The 19051-nt window shown below is 49.0% G+C and overlaps 1 protein-coding gene across 6 annotated transcripts in view; it reads left to right on the top strand.

The window, feature by feature from the left end:
- The window catches only part of BAZ2A (bromodomain adjacent to zinc finger domain 2A), a 35655-nt gene extending 17301 nt beyond the window's left edge, over positions 1–18354 (top strand). For 4 of the 6 annotated variants that reach the window (XM_044227022.1, XM_044227024.1, XM_044227023.1 and 1 more), the window contains 27 exons: positions 867–1460; positions 2310–2495; positions 3115–3333; positions 3796–4296; positions 4436–4496; positions 5554–5662; positions 5837–5938; positions 6098–6308; positions 7810–7907; positions 8253–8318; positions 8502–8735; positions 8882–9136; positions 9568–9782; positions 10087–10161; positions 10371–10551; positions 10652–10711; positions 10898–11042; positions 11970–12631; positions 12737–12959; positions 13065–13220; positions 13327–13478; positions 13646–13935; positions 14045–14177; positions 14285–14431; positions 14827–15053; positions 15168–15311; positions 15409–18354. In XM_044227022.1, coding sequence (XP_044082957.1) covers positions 867–1460; positions 2310–2495; positions 3115–3333; positions 3796–4296; positions 4436–4496; positions 5554–5662; positions 5837–5938; positions 6098–6308; positions 7810–7907; positions 8253–8318; positions 8502–8735; positions 8882–9136; positions 9568–9782; positions 10087–10161; positions 10371–10551; positions 10652–10711; positions 10898–11042; positions 11970–12631; positions 12737–12959; positions 13065–13220; positions 13327–13478; positions 13646–13935; positions 14045–14177; positions 14285–14431; positions 14827–15053; positions 15168–15311; positions 15409–15574 — 5612 coding nt within the window. In that variant the 3' untranslated portion in view covers positions 15575–18354. The remainder of the gene's footprint in view (positions 1–866; positions 1461–2309; positions 2496–3114; positions 3334–3795; positions 4297–4435; positions 4497–5553; positions 5663–5836; positions 5939–6097; positions 6309–7809; positions 7908–8252; positions 8319–8501; positions 8736–8881; positions 9137–9567; positions 9783–10086; positions 10162–10370; positions 10552–10651; positions 10712–10897; positions 11043–11969; positions 12632–12736; positions 12960–13064; positions 13221–13326; positions 13479–13645; positions 13936–14044; positions 14178–14284; positions 14432–14826; positions 15054–15167; positions 15312–15408) is intronic. The other 2 variants (XM_044227028.1, XM_044227027.1) reach the window with 2 other exon arrangements.
- Positions 18355–19051: the final 697 nt, after the last annotated feature.

Below are 19051 nucleotides of genomic sequence, written 5' to 3'. Positions count from 1 at the left end.
AGGTACTTTGTTTGGAAGCAGAGACAACTGCTTCCCACTTCCCTCCGGCAGAAAAATACTGCCATAGCCTTATCCTTAACCACCTCTCCCTTCTGTTCTCCCTAAGGGGGTTGCAGATAGATAGAAGCGCCTTTATTTCACTGAGGACCCCCTCCCCATCAGTTTCTTTTGTATCTTAGTTCCTTTTATTTGAATTGTTCTCCAGTCCAGAGGTTACCATTGGTGTTGAGAACTGAAGTCTGTAGTACTGACCATGCAGTCATTTTCCCCCTGCAATATTACCCTCCAGTTTCTATGCGGAGGGGCCAAGCCCAGCCTTCTGAGTTGGGATCTTGCCGCTGTGGTGACTGCAGATTCTATTCTTAGCCCAGCACAAAGTGCTGGATCTGCATGTGCCAGTGAGGTGGAGGCTGTCCCTTCTGGTGCCACTGCGGGGCCAAACGGGCTCTGGGGTAAGGGGGGTCCTGGAGAATTCAGTCATGCCACTCCAAGGGAAGAATTCCTCTAGGGAATGAGGGTGGAGAAGAGTGCAAGTCACTATAGAGAGTCTGCAAGCAGTTTCATTTAAAAAAATTAAAAGCCCTGAGCATCAGCAGCAGCCAGTACTCTGCTGGTCGCTCCTGTGGTAGGCCAGGAGAGCTCCCCAGCCCCCTGCTCAGCAGCCTCAGAAGCAGTTGCTAAGCTTACATCCAGGAGCATCTGCGTTTGGTGTTCTCTGGAGACTGAAAAGTTATAAATAGAGCAGAGAGGGAATCCCCCTCCCCTTCACCTTCCCTTTTTCTAGTCAGTGTTGTTCTTTTGGTAGAAATGGTAGAGTTTCTTGTGTACATATCTGTAACTGACCCTTTTCCCTCTTTCTCTGCCAGGTTTGAATGGGGATGTGAATGTTAATGGCTTATCTACTGTATCTCACACTACTACTTCAGGGATTTTGAATTCTGCTCCCCACTCCTCCAGCACCTCACACCTTCATCACCCCAGCGTGGCCTACGACTGTCTCTGGAACTACTCACAGTACCCATCTGCCAATCCTGGCAACAACCTCAAGGACCCACCCCTTCTCTCCCAGTTCTCGGGGGGACAATATCCACTCAACGGCATCCTTGGGGGCAGCCGGCAACCTTCATCCCCAAGTCACAACACTAACCTTCGGGCTGGGAGCCAAGAGTTCTGGGCCAACGGTACCCAGAGTCCCATGGGGCTTAACTTCGACTCACAGGAACTGTATGATTCCTTTCCTGACCAGAATTTTGAGGTGATGCCCAATGGACCCCCTAGTTTTTTCACCTCCCCACAGACTTCTCCTATGTTGGGATCCAGCATCCAGACCTTTGCACCCTCCCAGGAGGTAGGCAGTGGTATCCATCCTGATGAGGCGGCAGAAAAGGAGCTGACATCAGTTGTGGCAGAGAATGGCACTGGCTTGGTAGGCAGCCTGGAGCTGGAAGAAGAGCAGCCAGGTAGGTATAACTATGGTTCTGTGAACCGGGCTGGGAGAGGAAAAATGGGCTGTGGGGGGCAGTGGCTTTTTGAGGTGAGGAAAACTTGTCTTTCAGCTCTCTGCAGTGGAGGCTGATTTGCATGTTGGTGATTAGCAGAGCCAAGTGGCTGGTGTTTCTGTGGCAGCAGCACCAGCTCGCAAGTGGGAGTGCAAATTATTTCAAGCTCATGCAGAGCTGCTGGCCTGGAGAGGGCAGGTGGGCGAGCCTGAAACAGCCCCAAAAGACACCCTGCATCGAGAGGGGCTTCTTCAAAAATAGAGGAAGGGGTTGGGGCAGAGGGTATTGAAGCCAATTTGACTTCACTATGGCAAGGCCAGACTGGGCTGCTAAAGCGGGCTGAGCCCTAGTAGTTAGTGATTGGCATCTGAAGAAGGGAAGGGAGCAGGTAGAACATACCATTGCTTGTCTATCGGTTTCCTATTGTTGTGGTTGTTGTTGTTAGCATTGGTACGTGTGACAGTCCCGCTCCTCTTTTCCTCAAAATAGATAAATGATTATAAAATTACAGGATAATTTCTCTGTTTAGTACCTGTTCCCCCTGGATAGGGGAAGTACCTAAGAACATGATGCGGTTCTTGTCTCAGACCCTGCTCTCCTTTCCCCTCTCTTTACCTGCTACAGGATTTTATTGTATTGCTCACTAGAGTATTTTGGTATGATTGGAACCCAACATAGGACTGGTACTTAGACTTACTGAAGAATAAACATCCCACTAGCTGACATCCCACATCCTGACTGCCTGCTGTAGCTGAATGAACCAGTTGAAGGCACTGATTATGACTTTTGCTCTTTTCCGGGATTTCCTAGAACTGAAGATATGTGGCTACAATGGCTCTGTCCCTTCTGTGGAATCATTACACCAAGAGGTCTCAGTCTTGGTCCCTGACCCCACAGTGAGCTGCTTAGATGATCCTTCACATCTTCCTGATCAACTGGAAGACACTCCAATCCTCAGTGAAGTCTCTCTGGAGCCCTTCAACCCCCTGGCACCAGGTAGGCTTAGAAGCTGGCTCCCTTCAATTTGTCCATGCAAAAGGTAGCCAACTTCTATCACCTAGAAAGGGATAGTAAACCAGGGAAGTATTGAGGAATCCAGGGCATTGGGGCCTCCAGATAATCCTGTGGCCAACTACAGTTTCATCCCACTGGCTGACTAGGCCAACTGCACTCTGAGCTCAGTTGGTTCATTTCCCAGGTTTTCTCCCAATGTTCCTTTTGGCCTGGAGCCCTGGGCTGTAATAATTCACTGGATAAGGACCTATTACCACATAGTTGGGCTGTTTGGGTTCTAACTATCTCACTAACTGTTGCCAGTGAACAATTACCTTTTACCCCACTAAAATAATAAGAAAGGCCTGTTTAATGATGGATGCTAGAATTTTGTGTTGGTCTGTGGGTTGTTATAGAGCCAATGTTTTCCCCTTCATTTCTGTTTTAAGCTTTTACAATCCCTATAGCCTGGTCACTTCACTGTTTCAGGAAGAAAGCTGTAAGATTTCCTTAATTTAACATTAGAAAGAACCCCTCCATACAACGAGGACCGACTAGAGTTGGGATATAGTGAGACCAGTATTTCTTAAATCTTGTTTTCTGATTTTTCCACCTCCTGAAGAGCCAGTGAGTGGAGGACTCTATGGTATAGATGACACGGAGCTGATGGGTGCGGAGGACAAGCTGCCTCTTGAGGACAGCCCTGTGATTTCTGCCCTTGATTGCCCTTCCCTCAATAATGCCACTGCCTTCAGTCTCCTGGCAGATGACAGTCAAACTTCAGCCTCTATCTTTGCCAGCCCAACCTCTCCACCTGTCCTTGGAGAGTCTGTCCTGCAAGGTAAGTGAAGAGAGGTAGGATAGAGAGTCTTTGGCCTGAGAAAAAGTGAGAGAACCAGTTCCATAGAAAAAGTGAGAGAACCAGTTCCATACTTAGGGTATTAGGGTTGGGCGTCTTACTGGGAACTGAGGGGGCTGTCGTGGGACTAAATAAGGCACAGGCTGCTCACTCTGACTTCTGTCTACCCTGTGCCCAGAACTTGTGGGACTTGGAGTTTGCAGGAAAAAGGTCAAAAGCCTTACTGGCTCCAGGTAAAAGGTACTTCACACAGTGAACTAGCAGTTTTACCCTTTAACCTTCATGAATGGCTGGGGAGGACAGCCAGAGGCTACTTCATGTTTTCCACCCTAGGGAAAAGCCCTCTAAGTAACTCTGTTTAGCTTAGTCCAGGTTGACTGAGTAGATTCTCTTGCTTTGTAAGACACCATTTTTCCTTACCTATCTTGTCCCTTTGGATTCTAGATAATAGCTTTGACCTGAATAATGGTAGTGATGCAGAACAGGAAGAAATGGAGACTCAGGCTTCAGACTTCCCACCACCTCTGACCCAGCCAGCCTCTGACCAGTCATCCACAATTCAGCTTCATCCAGCAACTTCACCAGCAGTTCCGCCAGCAGCCTCCCCAGCAATCTCCCTGGCAGTTTCGCCAGCAGCCTCCCTGGAAATCTCTCCAGAAGTCTCCCCAGTGGTTTCGCCAGCAGTCTCCCCGGAAATTTCCCCAGTCATCTCCCCAGCAGCCTTCCCAGCTGTCTCTCCAACTTCCTCAGCAGCTCTCCCACCAGTCTCCTCAGAAGTTTCCTTGACAGGCTCCCCAGTGACCTCCCCAAAAGTGTCCCCTGTAGTTTCCCCAGTATCTGTCCTCCCAGCAGCCTCCTCAGCAGATAAGGATGTCAGCACCTTCCCTGAAACCACCACTGACCTGGAAGAGATCACTGGAGAAGGAATCACTGCTTCTGGTAATGGTGAGTGTCCAGATTCTGTTCCATTCCTAGCTGGTTTAAAGAAAAGTTTCTGTCCTGTGTGGCATTTAGCCCTTCACTGGTGGCCTGTTTCACTTTTGCTTGAATTCTTAAGTTGGGTATCCCTTCTCTTCCTCCCAAGGTGATATCCTGAGGAGACGTATTGCTACCCCAGAAGAAGTTCGTCTTCCCCTCCAACATGGGTAAATGCTCTAGTTTGCTACATACATTGACCTTGACAAATTTAATGAATGACTCTGGGAAGAAGGGAAGAGAGGTCATCTCACAAGAGATGGAGAGGAATGGGCTAGGCAAGAATGGATTAAAGGACAGTTATCTGCAGTGATAACGCCTGAGGTCCTTAGGCTTTCCTCCTTCCCCAGGATCTGCCTCCCCTCACCTATTCTTTCCTCATCTTGTGGCCACTCGGGTTCTTGCTCCAGGGGCTGCAGCTGTTATCTTTTCCAAACCCAGCTGGTCACCCTAGAGCTCAGATATCCAAATTAGCTGACTTGTTTTATATGCTTAGAGAAGGGATAGCAGTGAGTTGCGGGTGGCTCAATCCTGATGAATTGGGATTTTTTTTTTTTTTTAAATGCTCTCTGGAGAGGTTAGGACAGGAACAGTATGTGATCAGAATGAGCAAGCCAGTTGACACCAAGGGCCTCCTAAGAATATGACTGCCTTCCTGATTGTCCCCACCCCCACCCCTCTAGGCTACTTGTGGTCACCAAGTTTGAGTTCTGCTTAACGTTTTGAGAGAAAGATAAGGCTTAGTCTTAGAATAATCTGTTTCTCAGAACACAGAGTTCCTTACTAAACCTTGGCCTACAAAGTCATTTTATGGAGTCAGCAGCAAGTTTACTCTTCTGCTTGCATCCCCACCCTCTGTCTTTTCTGCTTTTATTTCCTCAAGTTTTCATCACCTTCATCCTCACCATTGGAAACCCAGCTATTGTCTTGAATGACATCAGGGAGGGGGTTCCTGGCTGCTCATCACACTGACTTTATAAATGCAGAGTGAAGGTCTTTCTGGCCTGTGCATTTTTATGTATTATTCCCCCTCCCCAGGCCCTGAGGGATTTGCAGAGCTCCTGCCTGCCTTCCAGCCAAGTTTGTGTCTCATGCTGTGTTTGCATCTACATGCAGTTCTAGTCGATAGATTCTGGGAGGGTCATCTCTGTGGGCTTGGCTCCTGGGTTGGCTTGACCATGGGTAGGGGTGTGACCTGGTGGCAGGGCACGTGTGCTTCTCTGGCAGGTGGCGGAGAGAGGTGCGCATCAAGAAGGGCAGCCACCGATGGCAAGGGGAAACATGGTATTATGGTCCCTGTGGGAAGAGGATGAAACAGTTTCCAGAAGTGATCAAGGTAATGGAGCTTTCGTGGGCTTCTTAACAGAAACACAGACACCTTTCTTGGGCCCAGTGGCAACAGGCTACCATTTTCTGCTCTTTGGGCTGTTCTGTTTGTGCTCTTGTTGGACAAAGGCATGATAGGGCTGTGACTTCATCAATCAATGCCACTTTGCCTCCTCCTTTTTAGTACCTGAGCCGCAATGTGGTACACAATGTCCGTCGTGAGCACTTCAGTTTCAGTCCCCGTATGCCTGTTGGAGATTTCTTTGAAGAGAGAGACACGCCAGAGGTGCACATCCCAGGGTTAAATACGCTTTTGTTTCTGAGAAGGAGTTGGTGGGGGAGGCTGTAGCTTCTTGTGCGGTTTGGAGGTTCTGGGACATTGAATGATTAAGAGGCTATGGTGGCTTGCACCCTCACATTTTAACAGTCTTCTTCATTACCTTAGGGCTTGCAGTGGGTACAGCTTTCAGCAGAGGAGATCCCATCCCGGATTCAGGCAATTACCGGGAAACGGGGCCGACCTCGAAACACTGAGAAGGCCAAGACTAAGGAAGTCCCCAAGGTGAAACGGGGACGAGGTCGGCCACCCAAGGTCAAAATCGCTGAGCTGCTGAATAAGACAGATAACCGCCTCCTAAAGAAACTGGAGGCCCAAGGTACACCGATGTCTCTTATTTTAGGATTCTGCTTGCTCTGTGAAGTATTGGAAATGTGGTTTTATTTTTTACATTTTTTTTAAGATTTTATTTATTTATTAGAGTGAGAGAGCATGAGCAGAGGGAGAGGGAAAGGGAGAAGCACACTCCCCACTGAGCAGGGAGCCCAAATCCCCACTTGATTCCAGGACCCTGAGATCATAACCTGAGCTAAAGGCAGATGCTTAACCCACTGAGACACCTGGATGCCCCTGAAGTTTTGGAAATGTTGAGGAATTAATAATGCCTTGGTTTCCCACGAACATGACTGACATCAGTTATCTGGACAGAATGAATCTGAATCACCTTCCCCTCTTTAGAAAGCAGTACCACCCTCCCAGCATTTTGTGGTACTTCAACAACCTTTTTCCTTAAATTGCTCTAACTGGTGGAGCCTTGGGAGGTCCCCAGATGTTGATAGGAGAAGAGAGGGCTTCCATGTCCTTTCCTATCATCTTTCAGCAACTTGGCTTGTTGGTTTGGGTTGTGCACTTTTACCATACTCATTGCTACCATCATGGAGGTTCATAATTCACATCTGAATCCAAAGATAATTGACGCTGTTTTAATGCGTAGACAGGTAGTAAATGTGTAATTTTTCAGCAAATATTACATTTACCCTGACATAGTGAAAGAATTTGAAAAAAATTGGCCTCTTCTGACTCCTGTTCAGAATCTTCTGACTCCTATTCTGACTCCTATTCAGAGTTCCAGCTCTGCCACATTCTGGCGGTATGACCTGGAGCAAGGCATTTATACTTTACTAGAAGCCTATGCTGGGTTATCTGTAGATTGTATCGATCTCATTTAGAGGGTTGCTCTATGGACATGGTGGTGGTGGTGTGTCCATGCCAGAATAGAATAAGTACTATCCTGTCAAAAACATCAATTCTAAAACACTGTATTGTTTTCGAAAAGCAAACTTACATATTCGAACTTACATATTTTGGTAGAGCAAGGCATAAGAGCTGAGCATAAACAATGTCAGTGTTGATCTGATTCTACTGAGGTGTCCATTATTTGAGCTCTTTCTTTCTGGCACATTCTTTTTAATTGGTGCTTTCAACTTTGGAGACCACCCTTTTTCCCTGGCAGTTTGGTTTTGTTTTCTTTCTCTGCTCTGAAATCAGTCTGTGGGTTGCTGATTCTGCTGGGTAGCCTGGGAGAGAGACAGGTTACAAGGCTGTTCTGCCATTGTGTCCTCTAAGAGCCCTTCTAAAGGAGTCTAATCTGTTCCAGGGGCTGGGACTTCTGGGCAGGAGATTTTTGAGTTCTTTGTGCTGCCCCACAGCAGGTGTCTCTTCAACATTTTTCTCCCCAACATTTTATTATGTATACCAAAAAACGAAACTAGATTCTTCAGGGAGCTGCTTAGGGAAGTCAGCTTTGTGACAGGCGTGTGCTGCTCCGAATGCCGGAGATCAGTCTGCCTTACTCTTCATTTTTCTTTCTGCCCTCACAGAAACACTGAATGAGGAGGATAAAGCAAAGATGAGTAAAATCAAGAAGAAGATGAAGCAGAAGGTACGAGGAGAATGTCAGTCTACTATCCAAGGGCAGGTGAGGGACATCAGAGAGATTATACCGCGGGTTAACTTTTCCTACCATTGGCTTCGTCATTTCTTCCTTCTCCCACATTTACCATCTTCCCATCTCCCCCCCGCCCCCCATGTCGCAGCGTACCTTCTTCATTACCTGGAATTGGGCGGGATGGGTTTGATTTAGAGAATTGGGCTTGTTCAAGAATCATGTGGGCATCTCCAGGGTGAGAGAATTGATCCATTGCCAACCCCTCATCCCATCTCTCACCTCTCCTCCCCAGCACCCTTGTCTGTTTTTTAATCCTAGCCCAAGCAGAGATGCTTTCAGAGTTTGAGGAGAAATGACTTCCCTTATGGTTTACAGGCCAGAAACAAGCGGAAACAAGAGACCAAGAGCTTAAAGCAGAAGGAAGCTAAGAAGAAATCCAAGGTAGGTGCATGTTCACACAAGTATAACTTTGAAGTCACCAAACTGATTTTGCAAGACATGTGTGAGTTGGTCTTGTTTTATAGCCACGCTTGTGGGCTCTCAGGTGGGAGGAGGGGGACCAGGGAAGGGTGGTGACTGGAATCTTTATGGAATGTTTCATCCCTCTCTCCTTTGGGTGAGTAGGCTGAGAAGGAGAAGGTAAAGACAAAGCAGGAAAAACTGAAGGAAAAAGTGAAAAGGGAGAAGAAGGAGAAAGTAAAAATGAAGGAAAAGGAGGAAGTGGCCAAAGGCAAGTCAGCCTGTAAAGCTGATAAAACGCTGGCCATGCAGAGGCGCTTGGAGGAGCGGCAGAGGCAGCAGATGATCTTGGAGGAGATGAAGAAGCCCACGGAGGATATGTGTCTGACTGATCACCAGGTAGTGAGGGGAGAGTAACAAGTCCTGGGTCCCTGGGTCCTGGAAGGCCAGTTACGAAGATACTGCCACTAAAAGAAGAACCTCCTAGATACCCAGACGGTTGCCTTCAGGTGTGTCTGACAGCCCTACCACTTTCATTCTTACAGCCCCTACCTGACTTCTCCCGCATCCCTGGTCTGATCCTGCCCAGTGGGGCCTTCTCAGACTGCTTGACCATCGTGGAATTCCTGCACAGCTTCGGCAAGGTGCTAGGCTTTGACCCTGCCAAAGATGTACCCAGCCTGGGGGTCCTGCAGGAGGGACTCCTCTGTCAAGGCGACAGCCTGGGTGAGGTGCAGGATCTGCTGGTTCGGCTCCTTAAGGCTGCGCTCTATGATCCCGGCCTGCCCTCTTACTGTCAGGTGAGGGCCTTCCCCAGGCGGGTTGGGAGTGCTTGGGTTCCGGGGCTGTGTCTCAGGACACAGGACACAGTGTCTCAGGACACTTAACTTAGACTTTCTCTCTAAGTTAAACACATAAACATAAAAGTCTTTCCCTGAACTGATCAGAACAAGTGAAAGGAGATCTGGTTTCTTCCTATTTCTGTTTTCCTTATATTTTTTCCCTTTTGTTTTTCTTCCTGACTTCCCTCTGCTTATTTTGTTCATTTTCCTTTATTTTACTCCTTTTCTTTTGTACCTTCCCTTTGTCTTTTCTCATAATGTGTTAGCACTTTTCATACTTTGTTCTTTTCACCCGTAGTTGCTCCTAGTGTATTTTCTTCTTCCAGATTCACGTAGCCTGTGTTGTTCCACTTTTTCTCCTAACTTCCATTCTGCTCTCCTCCAAACAGTCCTTAAAGATCTTGGGGGAGAAGGTGTCCGAGATCCCACTGACAAGAGACAATGTGTCTGAGATCCTGCGCTGCTTCCTCATGGCATATGGAGTGGAGCCTGCCCTCTGTGACAGCCTGCGTACCCAGCCTTTTCAGGCCCAGCCCCCGCAACAGAAAGCTGCTGTCTTGGCCTTCCTTGTGCATGAGCTCAACGGCTCAACCCTCATCATCAAGTGAGGGTCTGGGGTGACGGTTACTGTATGCCTTGGGCAGAATGGGAGGGAGAAGGGTTTAGCCATCCAGAAGTCCTGGCAGTGATGTGTGTGCACTGCCATGCTCTGGAGATGCTAGAGCGACTTGGGAACTGGATCTTAGTACTTTGCTGAGGAGAATCTAAGCCTTCCTCTGCCATTTATCCAGCCTCGGCCCTAGAATGAAAGTACCATTCAGCTGCAGCCCCTTTACCCTTGAGCCTCCCTTCTTTTTTGTTTGTGCTACCACTTCTACCTCCAAATCTCATAACCTGTTCCTCTGCAGTGAGATTGACAAGACTCTGGAGAGTATGTCCAGCTACAGGAAAAACAAGTGGATTGTTGAAGGCCGGCTCCGGAGGTAGGAATGGGACAGAGGGTAGGGCCTAGAGAGGAGAGAAGGCGGAAAGGGTGAAACATATGCCAGAGCTTGCGCCTGGAACAGATGCCTGTAGCCTCCCCACTGAGTTGGGACGTTACCCCAGGGCTCAGGATGGTTTAGATTCCAGGTGTTCTTTTTGTGGCAGTCTCTCCTGTTCCTCACCAGTTTTCCCCTTCATCTGTTTTAAGACTAAAAACTGCTCTGGCCAAGCGAACTGGGCGGCCTGAGGTAGAGATGCAAGGGCCAGAGGAGGGCCTGGGGCGGAGGCGTAGCTCTCGCATCATGGAGGAGACCAGCGGTATGGAAGAAGACGACGAGGAAGAGACTGTAGCAACTGCCCATGGCCGTAGGGGTCGAAGAGATGGAGAGGTACTAGCCCCACACTGAGGACAGTGGGAGTTGGAAATAGGTTATTTCTCTTTCTTGAATCCAATAATTCTCTTTCATTGTTCATTTGTTTTTTCTCCAGGTTGATGCCATAGCATCAAGCATCCCAGAGCTAGAGCGCCAGATAGAAAAACTGAGCAAGGTACTGTTCTTGTAACCTCCAGGAGGTAGAGATGTGGGCTGGGAGAGGATTTATCACCTTGTGAGTTGGGCCCCAGATGATACCAATTTTATAGGGAAGCTGAGAGCCATTGCCCAACCCCCATATACTGGACGGAGTCACTCCTCGGAAACGTGTTTTTTACTTCTCTTTCCACTGCCTACCCAGCGTCAGCTCTTCTTTCGAAAAAAGCTGCTTCACTCATCCCAGATGCTTCGGGCAGTCTCCTTGGGTCAGGACCGCTACAGACGCCGCTACTGGGTGTTGCCCTATTTGGCTGGTATCTTTGTGGAAGGAGCAGAGGAGAGCTTAGGTAGGTGTTTCATGGAAGCCTGAATTGAGTCCTGTCAGAATTAACCAGTTCCTTTTTCTCTGTCTAGTCTTTTTGGGTTTCTTTCATTTTATGAGAATCAGTGTAGCATTGTGGTTAACAGAACAGACTCTAGGGTGAGACTTCCCACCTACCTGCTGTATGCTTCAGTCTCTTCATTTATAAAATGGGAATGATAATAGTGGGTCTGCCTCATTGGGCTGTTGAGAGGATTAGGATGAGTTAATACTCTTAGGATAATATTTAACATCTATCTGATTCTTTTTTTCCTAAAGATTTTATTTATTTATTTGACACAGAGAAAGAGACAGTGAGAGCAGGAACACAAGCAGGGGTAGCGGAAGAGGGAGAAGCAGGCTTTCCCACTGAGCAGGGACCCCGATGCAGGGCTGGATCCCAGGACCCTGGGATCATGACCTGAGCTGAAGACAGACGCTTAATGACTGAGCCACCTAGGCGCACCATCTATCTGGTTCTTTTTTTTGTTTGTTTTGTTTTTTAAAATTTATTTGTGACAGAGAGAGAGAGCGATCACAAGAAGACAGAGAGGCAGGCAGAGGGGGGTGGGGAGGCAGGCTCCCTGCTGAGCAGAGTGCCTGATGGGGGGCTCGATCCCAGGACCCTGAGATCATGACCTGAACTGAAGGCAGAGGCTCAACCCACTGAGCCACCCAGGCGCCACTGTCTGGTTCTTACTAAACATTATGTTTATGCTGCTGCTTCTGATTACTTGGGAGAATAGTGTCTTTCCCCTATGCTTTGGTCAGTGGGACAGTTCTGTTCTCCACTGAATCTCAGAAGGGGGGATTAAGTCCAAGAGAAAAAGAAAATGTATATCCTACATTTGTACATCCTCTTTCCTTCCCCTTGTATCTGTGTATGTTTCAAACCCTTCACTTCTTTTTACAGTTCCTGAGGATGTGATTAAGCAGGAAATGGACTCCTTAGAAGTGGCAGCCCGTCCAGCACCCAGCCCAGCCCCCTTCTCCCTGAAGAAGGAGTTAGGTGGCTCTGGAACCTCTGCCAGTACTCCTGCCCGGGCCCGAGGCCGACCTCGGAAAACTAAGCCTGGGTCTCTGCAACCTAGGCACCTGAAATCCCCTGGCCAGGGCCAGGGTTCTGAACAGCCCAGTGCCCAGCTTCAGCCCAAGATTCAGCCCCATCCTCAACTTCAGGCTCAGCCCCAGCTCCAGCCTCAACCCCAGCTTCAGCTTCATCCTCAGCCCCAAAATGGGTTTCTGGAGCCAGAAGGCTCCCCCTTGTCTCTGGGTCAGAGCCAGCATGACCTTAGCCAGTCAGCTTTCCTGTCTTGGCTGAGCCAGACTCAGAGCCATGGCTCCCTGCTGAGCAGCTCAGTCCTCACACCTGACAGCAGCCCTGGAAAACTGGACCCAACCCCATCACAGCCCTTGGAGGAGCCAGAGCCTGATGAGGCAGAGCCCATCCCTGATTCTCAAGCTCCCTGGTTTAGCTTAGCCCAGATGCCTTGCAATGCTGCCCCTACACCACCCCCAGCAGTTTCTGAGGACCAACCTACTCTCTCCCCTCAGCAACCTGCCTCCTCCAAGCCAGTAAGTAGCCAGAAATCTTCGAATGCAATTGACTTCATCTTGGCACAGGCTCCACTGCCTGTGAAAAATCTCGCAAATGCCCTCATCTTGTGTTTCATCTCACAGATGAGTCGACCCAGTGCAGCCAGTCCCTGTTCTCCAGTACAGCTCTCTTCTACTCCCCTGCCTGGGATGGCCTCTAAGAGGCGAATAGGAGACCCTGGGGGCACATCACAGAGTCTCACAGGGGCAGGACAGCCAAAACGGAGGGGGAGACCTCCCAGTAAATTCTTCAAACAGATGGAACAGCGTTATCTAACCCAGCTGACAGCCCAGCCTGTCCCTCCTGGTGAGTGCCCTTGACAAGGCATGGGCTAAGAGTGGCAACAGATACAGGCCATGGGATTCATAGCTGGTGCCCACTCCCCACCCCACATGTGTGAACTGTTCACAGAGATGTGCTCTGGCTGGTGGTGCATCCAAGATCCTGAGACCCTGGATGCTACCCTCAAGGCCCTGCACCCCCGAGGCATCCGAGAAAAGGCACTTCACAAACACCTCAACAAGCACAGGGACTTCTTACAGGAGGTCTGCCTACGGCCCTCCACTGGTAAGATAAGCACTTTGAACCTGCCTGAGTTAAAGAGCCCAGGGGTAAATGTTGAACTGCTGCTGTCTCATTGATGGGCCTTTGCCTCTGCCTTCTGTGTTCTCAGACCCCATCTTTGAGCCTAGTCAGCTACCTGCCTTTCAAGAGGGGATTATGAGCTGGTCCCCCAAAGAGAAGACCTATGAGACAGACCTGGCTGTGCTTCAGTGGGTAGAGGAGCTGGAACAACGGGTTATCCTCTCTGATCTGCAGATTCGGGTACACTGGGATTGGCTCTGGGTAGGAAGTAGTTGGGGGAGACCGTCATCTCTTGTACTCAGTTAAGAAAAACCTTGGGTCCCCACTTCATTAGTGGCCTCTTGTGACGCTAGGTTTTTTTCTTTTTTTCCTTTACAATGAGTTTTGTTCCTCTCTCTCACCTGTAGGGCTGGACATGTCCCAGCCCAGACTCTACTCGTGAAGACTTGGCCTACTGTGAGCATCTGCCTGACTCCCAGGAGGATATCACCTGGCGAGGTCGAGGTAGGGAAGGACTGGCACCCCAGCGTAAAAGCACCAACCCGCTGGACCTGGCCGTGATGCGCCTGGCTGCTCTGGAGCAGAATGTGGAGCGGCGTTATCTGCGGGAGCCCCTCTGGCCAGCTCATGAGGTCGTGCTGGAGAAGGCCTTGCTCAGCACGCCCAGTGGAGCCCCCCAGTGCACCACTACAGAGATGTGAGCACCCACCCCCATTCTTGGTCTTGGGGAGAAGGGATACATTTAATGGATCCTGCTCCTCATCCAAAGATCACCCTTTTTCTCTCCATCTTCCCCGCCCCTCCAGATCCTATGAGATCACTCCTCGAATTCGGGCCTGGCGCCAGACACTTGAGCGGTGCCGGAGTGCAGCACAGGTGTGCTTGTGCCTCGGTCAGCTGGAGAGGTCCATTGCCTGGGAGAAGTCGGTCAACAAAGTGGTAAGAGGACGGGCAGAGCCTGGGAAGGCTGAGAGGGCAGCCAGCTCAGTGGGGGAGTGGGTCACAGAGGCTTGAGGGCTCACCTTGCCGCCTCATACCCTTGGCAGACCTGTCTCGTCTGCCGGAAGGGTGACAATGATGAGTTTCTTCTGCTTTGTGATGGATGTGACCGTGGCTGCCACATTTACTGCCATCGGCCCAAGATGGAGGCTGTCCCAGAAGGAGATTGGTTCTGTGCAGTATGTTTGGCCCAGGTAAGGCTTCTGCTTTCTTACTCTCACTCCCACGCAGAAATCAGAGGTTTTCTTTTTCATCCCATTTGTCACCAATCCTACAGTTAGCAGCACTTCCTACCATGCCTCACTGTCCCCTTGGAAAGAGCTCCAGGGTAGATGTTGGGTTCTGGTCCTTTTTGGGACAATTCACTTAAATTCTGTAGCCTTACTTGCTTGCTTCTATATGGGGGAATGATTGTATTTTCCCTTTTCCCTTCCTTATTGGATTGTGTGAGTAGATGGACATGCTGGCTAACGCGTGGAAGTATTTTGAAACCTCAGTCACGCTTAGACAGATAGGGATGGTAATGATCTGGAGGGCCAGCAGAGTACATCTCCAGCTGTTACTGATCTCACCCTTCTCCTATCCTCAGCAGGTAGAAGGAGGATTCACTCAGAAGCCTGGTTTCCCAAAACGAGGCCAGAAGCGGAAAAACAGTTACGAGCTGAACTTCCCGGAGGGTGATGGCCGTCGCCGCCGGGTACTCTCCAGGGGCCGAGAGAGCCCAGCAGTGCCTCGGTACTCAGAAGAAAGGCTGTCCCCCTCGAAGCGGCGGCGATTCTCCATGCGGAACCACCACAGTGATCTCACGTTTTGCGAGTGAGTTGAATGAATTCTGGATACAACTGGCTCTAGCTTTGCCCGAGTAAGGGCTGAGAGGGGTCAGTGGATTTGCTTCCTGAGATGCAGTCATCCCTTTCCCTTTAATGACAGGATTATCTTGATGGAGATGGAGTCCCATGACGCAGCCTGGCCATTCCTGGAGCCCGTGAACCCACGTTTGGTGAGTGGGTACCGGCGCATCATCAAAAACCCAATGGATTTTTCCACCATGCGGGAGCGGCTGCTCCGGGGAGGGTAAGTAGACATTAGCACGTCTCCTGGCTCTTGGGTTGCTTCTGTGACTCTCCCAGCCCCATTCCCCAGCTCATAGCTCTGCCTCCCCCCTGCCCAGGTACACCAGCTCAGAGGAGTTTGCAGCGGATGCACTCCTGGTCTTTGACAACTGCCAGACCTTCAATGAGGATGACTCAGAAGTGGGCAAGGCTGGGCACATCATGCGCCGCTTCTTCGAGAGCCGCTGGGAGGAGTTTTATCAGGGAAAGCAGGCCAATCTGTGAGGCAAGGGAGGTGGGGAGTCGCCTCATGGCATCTCCCCCTGCCCTCCAAACAAAAAATCCCTGCCATTCTCACCTGCTGATGCTGCCCTGGGTCCAGACTCAAGTCAGAGATCTCAGCCTGATTTTTGACCTTACCCTTGGCAGCGCCCTACATCCTCTTATCCCTACCTATACCCCTTTTTCCCTTTCCTCTTCTTGCTCCTTAAATAAGAGGGGCAGAGATGAGGTCCTTCTGGACTGAAAGCCAAAAAAAGAAAGAAAGAAAGAATTTTTCCTTTCTGTTTTATTTCCTAATTTAAAATGATGAGGAGGAAAGAAGTCCCTGCTTACTTACTCCTCCCAGCTTCTTCTCCTTCCCTGTACGTGCCCCAGCATTCTGGGGCTATTTAACAATAGCAATAGTTCTAGTGAATGTGTGAAACCGAGAAACACTCTGTACTGTGTGTGGACCCGCAGTGACGGCCAGTAAAGTGGACTTAACTCCCAAGTGTGTCGAGCCGGACACCGGGCCCTGAACATGCTGCTTCCATGTTCAGTCCCTTCCCTGCTTCTCACTTTCTCAGTTTTTCCTTTCCCCTCCTCTCCCTACTTTTAAGATTTTCTCTCATCCAATAATGTAAAACTATCGTGTACGGGTTCCTCTACCCTTTTCTCTCCCCCCAGATCTTTTTTCCCCTCAAAGGAAAAAGAAGTTCAGAAGTCCCTGTCTTTCTTTCTGTCCTCATCTTCCTGCCAATAGCTGTCCCTCTGTAATGTTGGATACTCCTCGCATGCTGAGTTTCTAGCCTTTTTTTGAAACTCAGTAGCTGGGGAGAGGGCAGGGAGGCACCCTGGACCCTGGGCCTTCCAGCCTCCTTCCCCACCTCTTACCTAAACCTCCCTCTTGGGAACTCCTCAGGGACAACTACTGCTGAGTTTGGGCGCACTCCCAAGATGGAGGCCAGGTAGCAATCAGCTGGCCTCAGAGAGAGTTGTGTGTGTGTGTGTGTGTGTGTGTGTGTGTGTGTGCGCGCGCGCGCGTCTGTGTGTGTGCATCTGTTGGGGGGAGAGTGTGTGTGAGGGAGTGAGAGAGGGGGAGGGAGGGAGGATGCTGTGATTGTGCCCCTGTGCTGTTTGATGGCATCCAGTGTCCCCAGGTATCTGTTTTTATCCCCACCTTCCCTAGTGTTTCAAACCGTCACATTTTTGTCCTTGGGAAACCACAGGGGCAGTTTTTCTGGGTACAAGGCTCTGTCTCCTCTCTCCCAGGCATTTCTGTTCCAGCCTCTTCAAACTGTGCAATCTTTCAGCAGGAACTCCCTCTCCTTTCAATGGCTTTGAGTCTTAAGCTTTTGTAGGGAGAGGGGTAGAACTGGATCTTTTCCTAATCCCATGAGCTTCTGTGGGTTTAGTTGTGCTTTTCTTCCCTTACCTACTTCATACCCGGGACCCTTCCCCAGCAGCAGCAGAGACCCCCAGAGCACAAGAGAGTAGAAAGAGGGGTTCTGGGTCCACCACTGCCCTACATGTGACTATGCCCAAGTTAAGCCCCAGCATGTGAGAGGAAAGCTGCTAACTCCCAGCTACAGCCATGGGCCCCTGCCCTCCTGCTTTCCTGCTCAGCAGAGCCCCTCCCATCAGAGATTACGGGTACTTGCACTGGGGAGGTGGCTGCTGGCCGGCCCAAGCAGAGAGCTGAGGCGTCCAAGAAATGTTCCATTGGTGGGGGAGGGGGTGCCAGGCTAGGTGGAGCATTCCTTGTACTTCTGGCAGCACTGGATAGCCACTGAAGGGGGTGGGGGGCGGTGTGGGGAGGTCCTGGGGCAGCCCCTCTCTTATTCCTTTATGCCCCCCTACTCCCCCATGGCCTATTTCTAAAGTCGCCTTTTCTGTCAGATAAACCTCAAAACTTTTAATTTTATTTGTTTTTGTTTTTTTTTTGGTTTGTTTTTGGTTTGTTTTTTGTTTTTTTTTTGCTTTTAAGAGGTGGATTGAAGAATATTTGAATTGACTTTATATTATGCATAAATATTTATATTTTATCTAAATAACTGCGCTGTAACAAAGTTTGTGTTAGTCAGACGTTTGGAACTGTTATAGTTGGGGGCTCTTCTTTTTTCCCCATGGCAGTTTTCCCTGGTTTAAAATGTACTAGATTAATTTTATTGTTGGAGGTGGGGTGGACAAGGGAGTGAAATCTCCATGTTCCTTCTTTGTGTTCCTCTCCCAGCTCCATCTCTTTCCCTAGGGACCAGGCACTCTTAAGGTGGGGTGGAGCCCTAGCCTCAGTCTGAAGAAGTTGGGGCTTAAAGGGGGGTGGGGGTAGGGCATGATCAAAGGGGCCATTTCTCATGTTTCTTTCCTCATCTTCACCGCCCCTTGAGCTAGGTGGATTTTCTCTTCTTGACAAATAAGAGTATTTGGTAGGGAAGGCAGGTTAAAAAATAATAAAACCCACCCCCTGCCCTTTTGTTTCCCCTCCCTCTATCAGTCTGGTAACAGGAAGAAACCACACCATCAACACCAACAAGTTTCCATGTTCCTTTTACAAGAAAAGGGACTTGACTTTTTATATAACCAAATGTGGTGTTTTAGTGACTTTTTGATAATGTACAGTTTTTTGTGAATTTAAATTTATTTCTTTCTATATTTTTAGGACCAATCTCATTTTTAATAAGGTTTAAAAAAGAAAAAAAAAAGGTCTAGAGAAAAAAAACTCCTGTTTTTGCCATGTGATGTTCCACAAGTGCAGCTGTAGAAAAGTGCTTGTCAGTTGAAATAAAAACCACATTTGATAGAGATTCAAAAGACTCTTTGTGTATTTATCTTCCTTTCAACGTAGGTTCTCACTCTTGCTTAGGGGAAGACTGGGTTGTAGGATGAGTATGACTTGTCTGGTATAGGAGATAGCTGGCAGGGAAAGAAACATCGCTTCTAAACTTCAAGGTTTATCCCTAAACCTCCAGACTTGGCCCTTCCTGTATAAGAGGCATCCATGGCAGAATTTCTGCTCATGTGGATGGAACAGGGTCTTAGTGCTCCCGGCACGTTAGCAAAGTGCCATTCAGAGTGCCTACTTCTTGCCTTGTGAGACACCAGAGTAGCAAATACGGGCCCATCACCAACTTCCCAACTTCGCCCATGGATAAAACACCAGGAGGTAGACTTCGTGTTTTATTTCAAAACAAAAGTTGAAGTAAGACAAAATGGAGCTATACCAAGTTGTAGGGAAGGAACATGAAAATACCAAGGGTCAGAAAGGAAGAATAGAAGGGTAGGTACCACTGGCATAGACAAGAAAAAGTATAAAATTAGAAACTTCTGGGTAAAAAAAAATGTACAAAATGTGAGTAGAAATTAAATATTTCCTGTTCAAGATGGCAAGTGCATGTAAGAAAGCACTCACCATTCAAAACGCGTGCACCAGTAACAGCGTGAGGAGTTTCTTTACTTATGCTGGGAAATCTTACCACCCTCCAGGGACGACATTAGGTGCTG

The sequence above is a fragment of the Neovison vison genome, chromosome 12 (genome assembly GCF_020171115.1).
Source record: "Neovison vison isolate M4711 chromosome 12, ASM_NN_V1, whole genome shotgun sequence".
NCBI classification, from domain to species: domain Eukaryota; kingdom Metazoa; phylum Chordata; class Mammalia; order Carnivora; family Mustelidae; genus Neogale; species Neogale vison.
The sequence above is the reverse complement of the archived record's forward strand: the minus strand, read 5'-3'. Positions and strand labels throughout refer to the sequence as shown.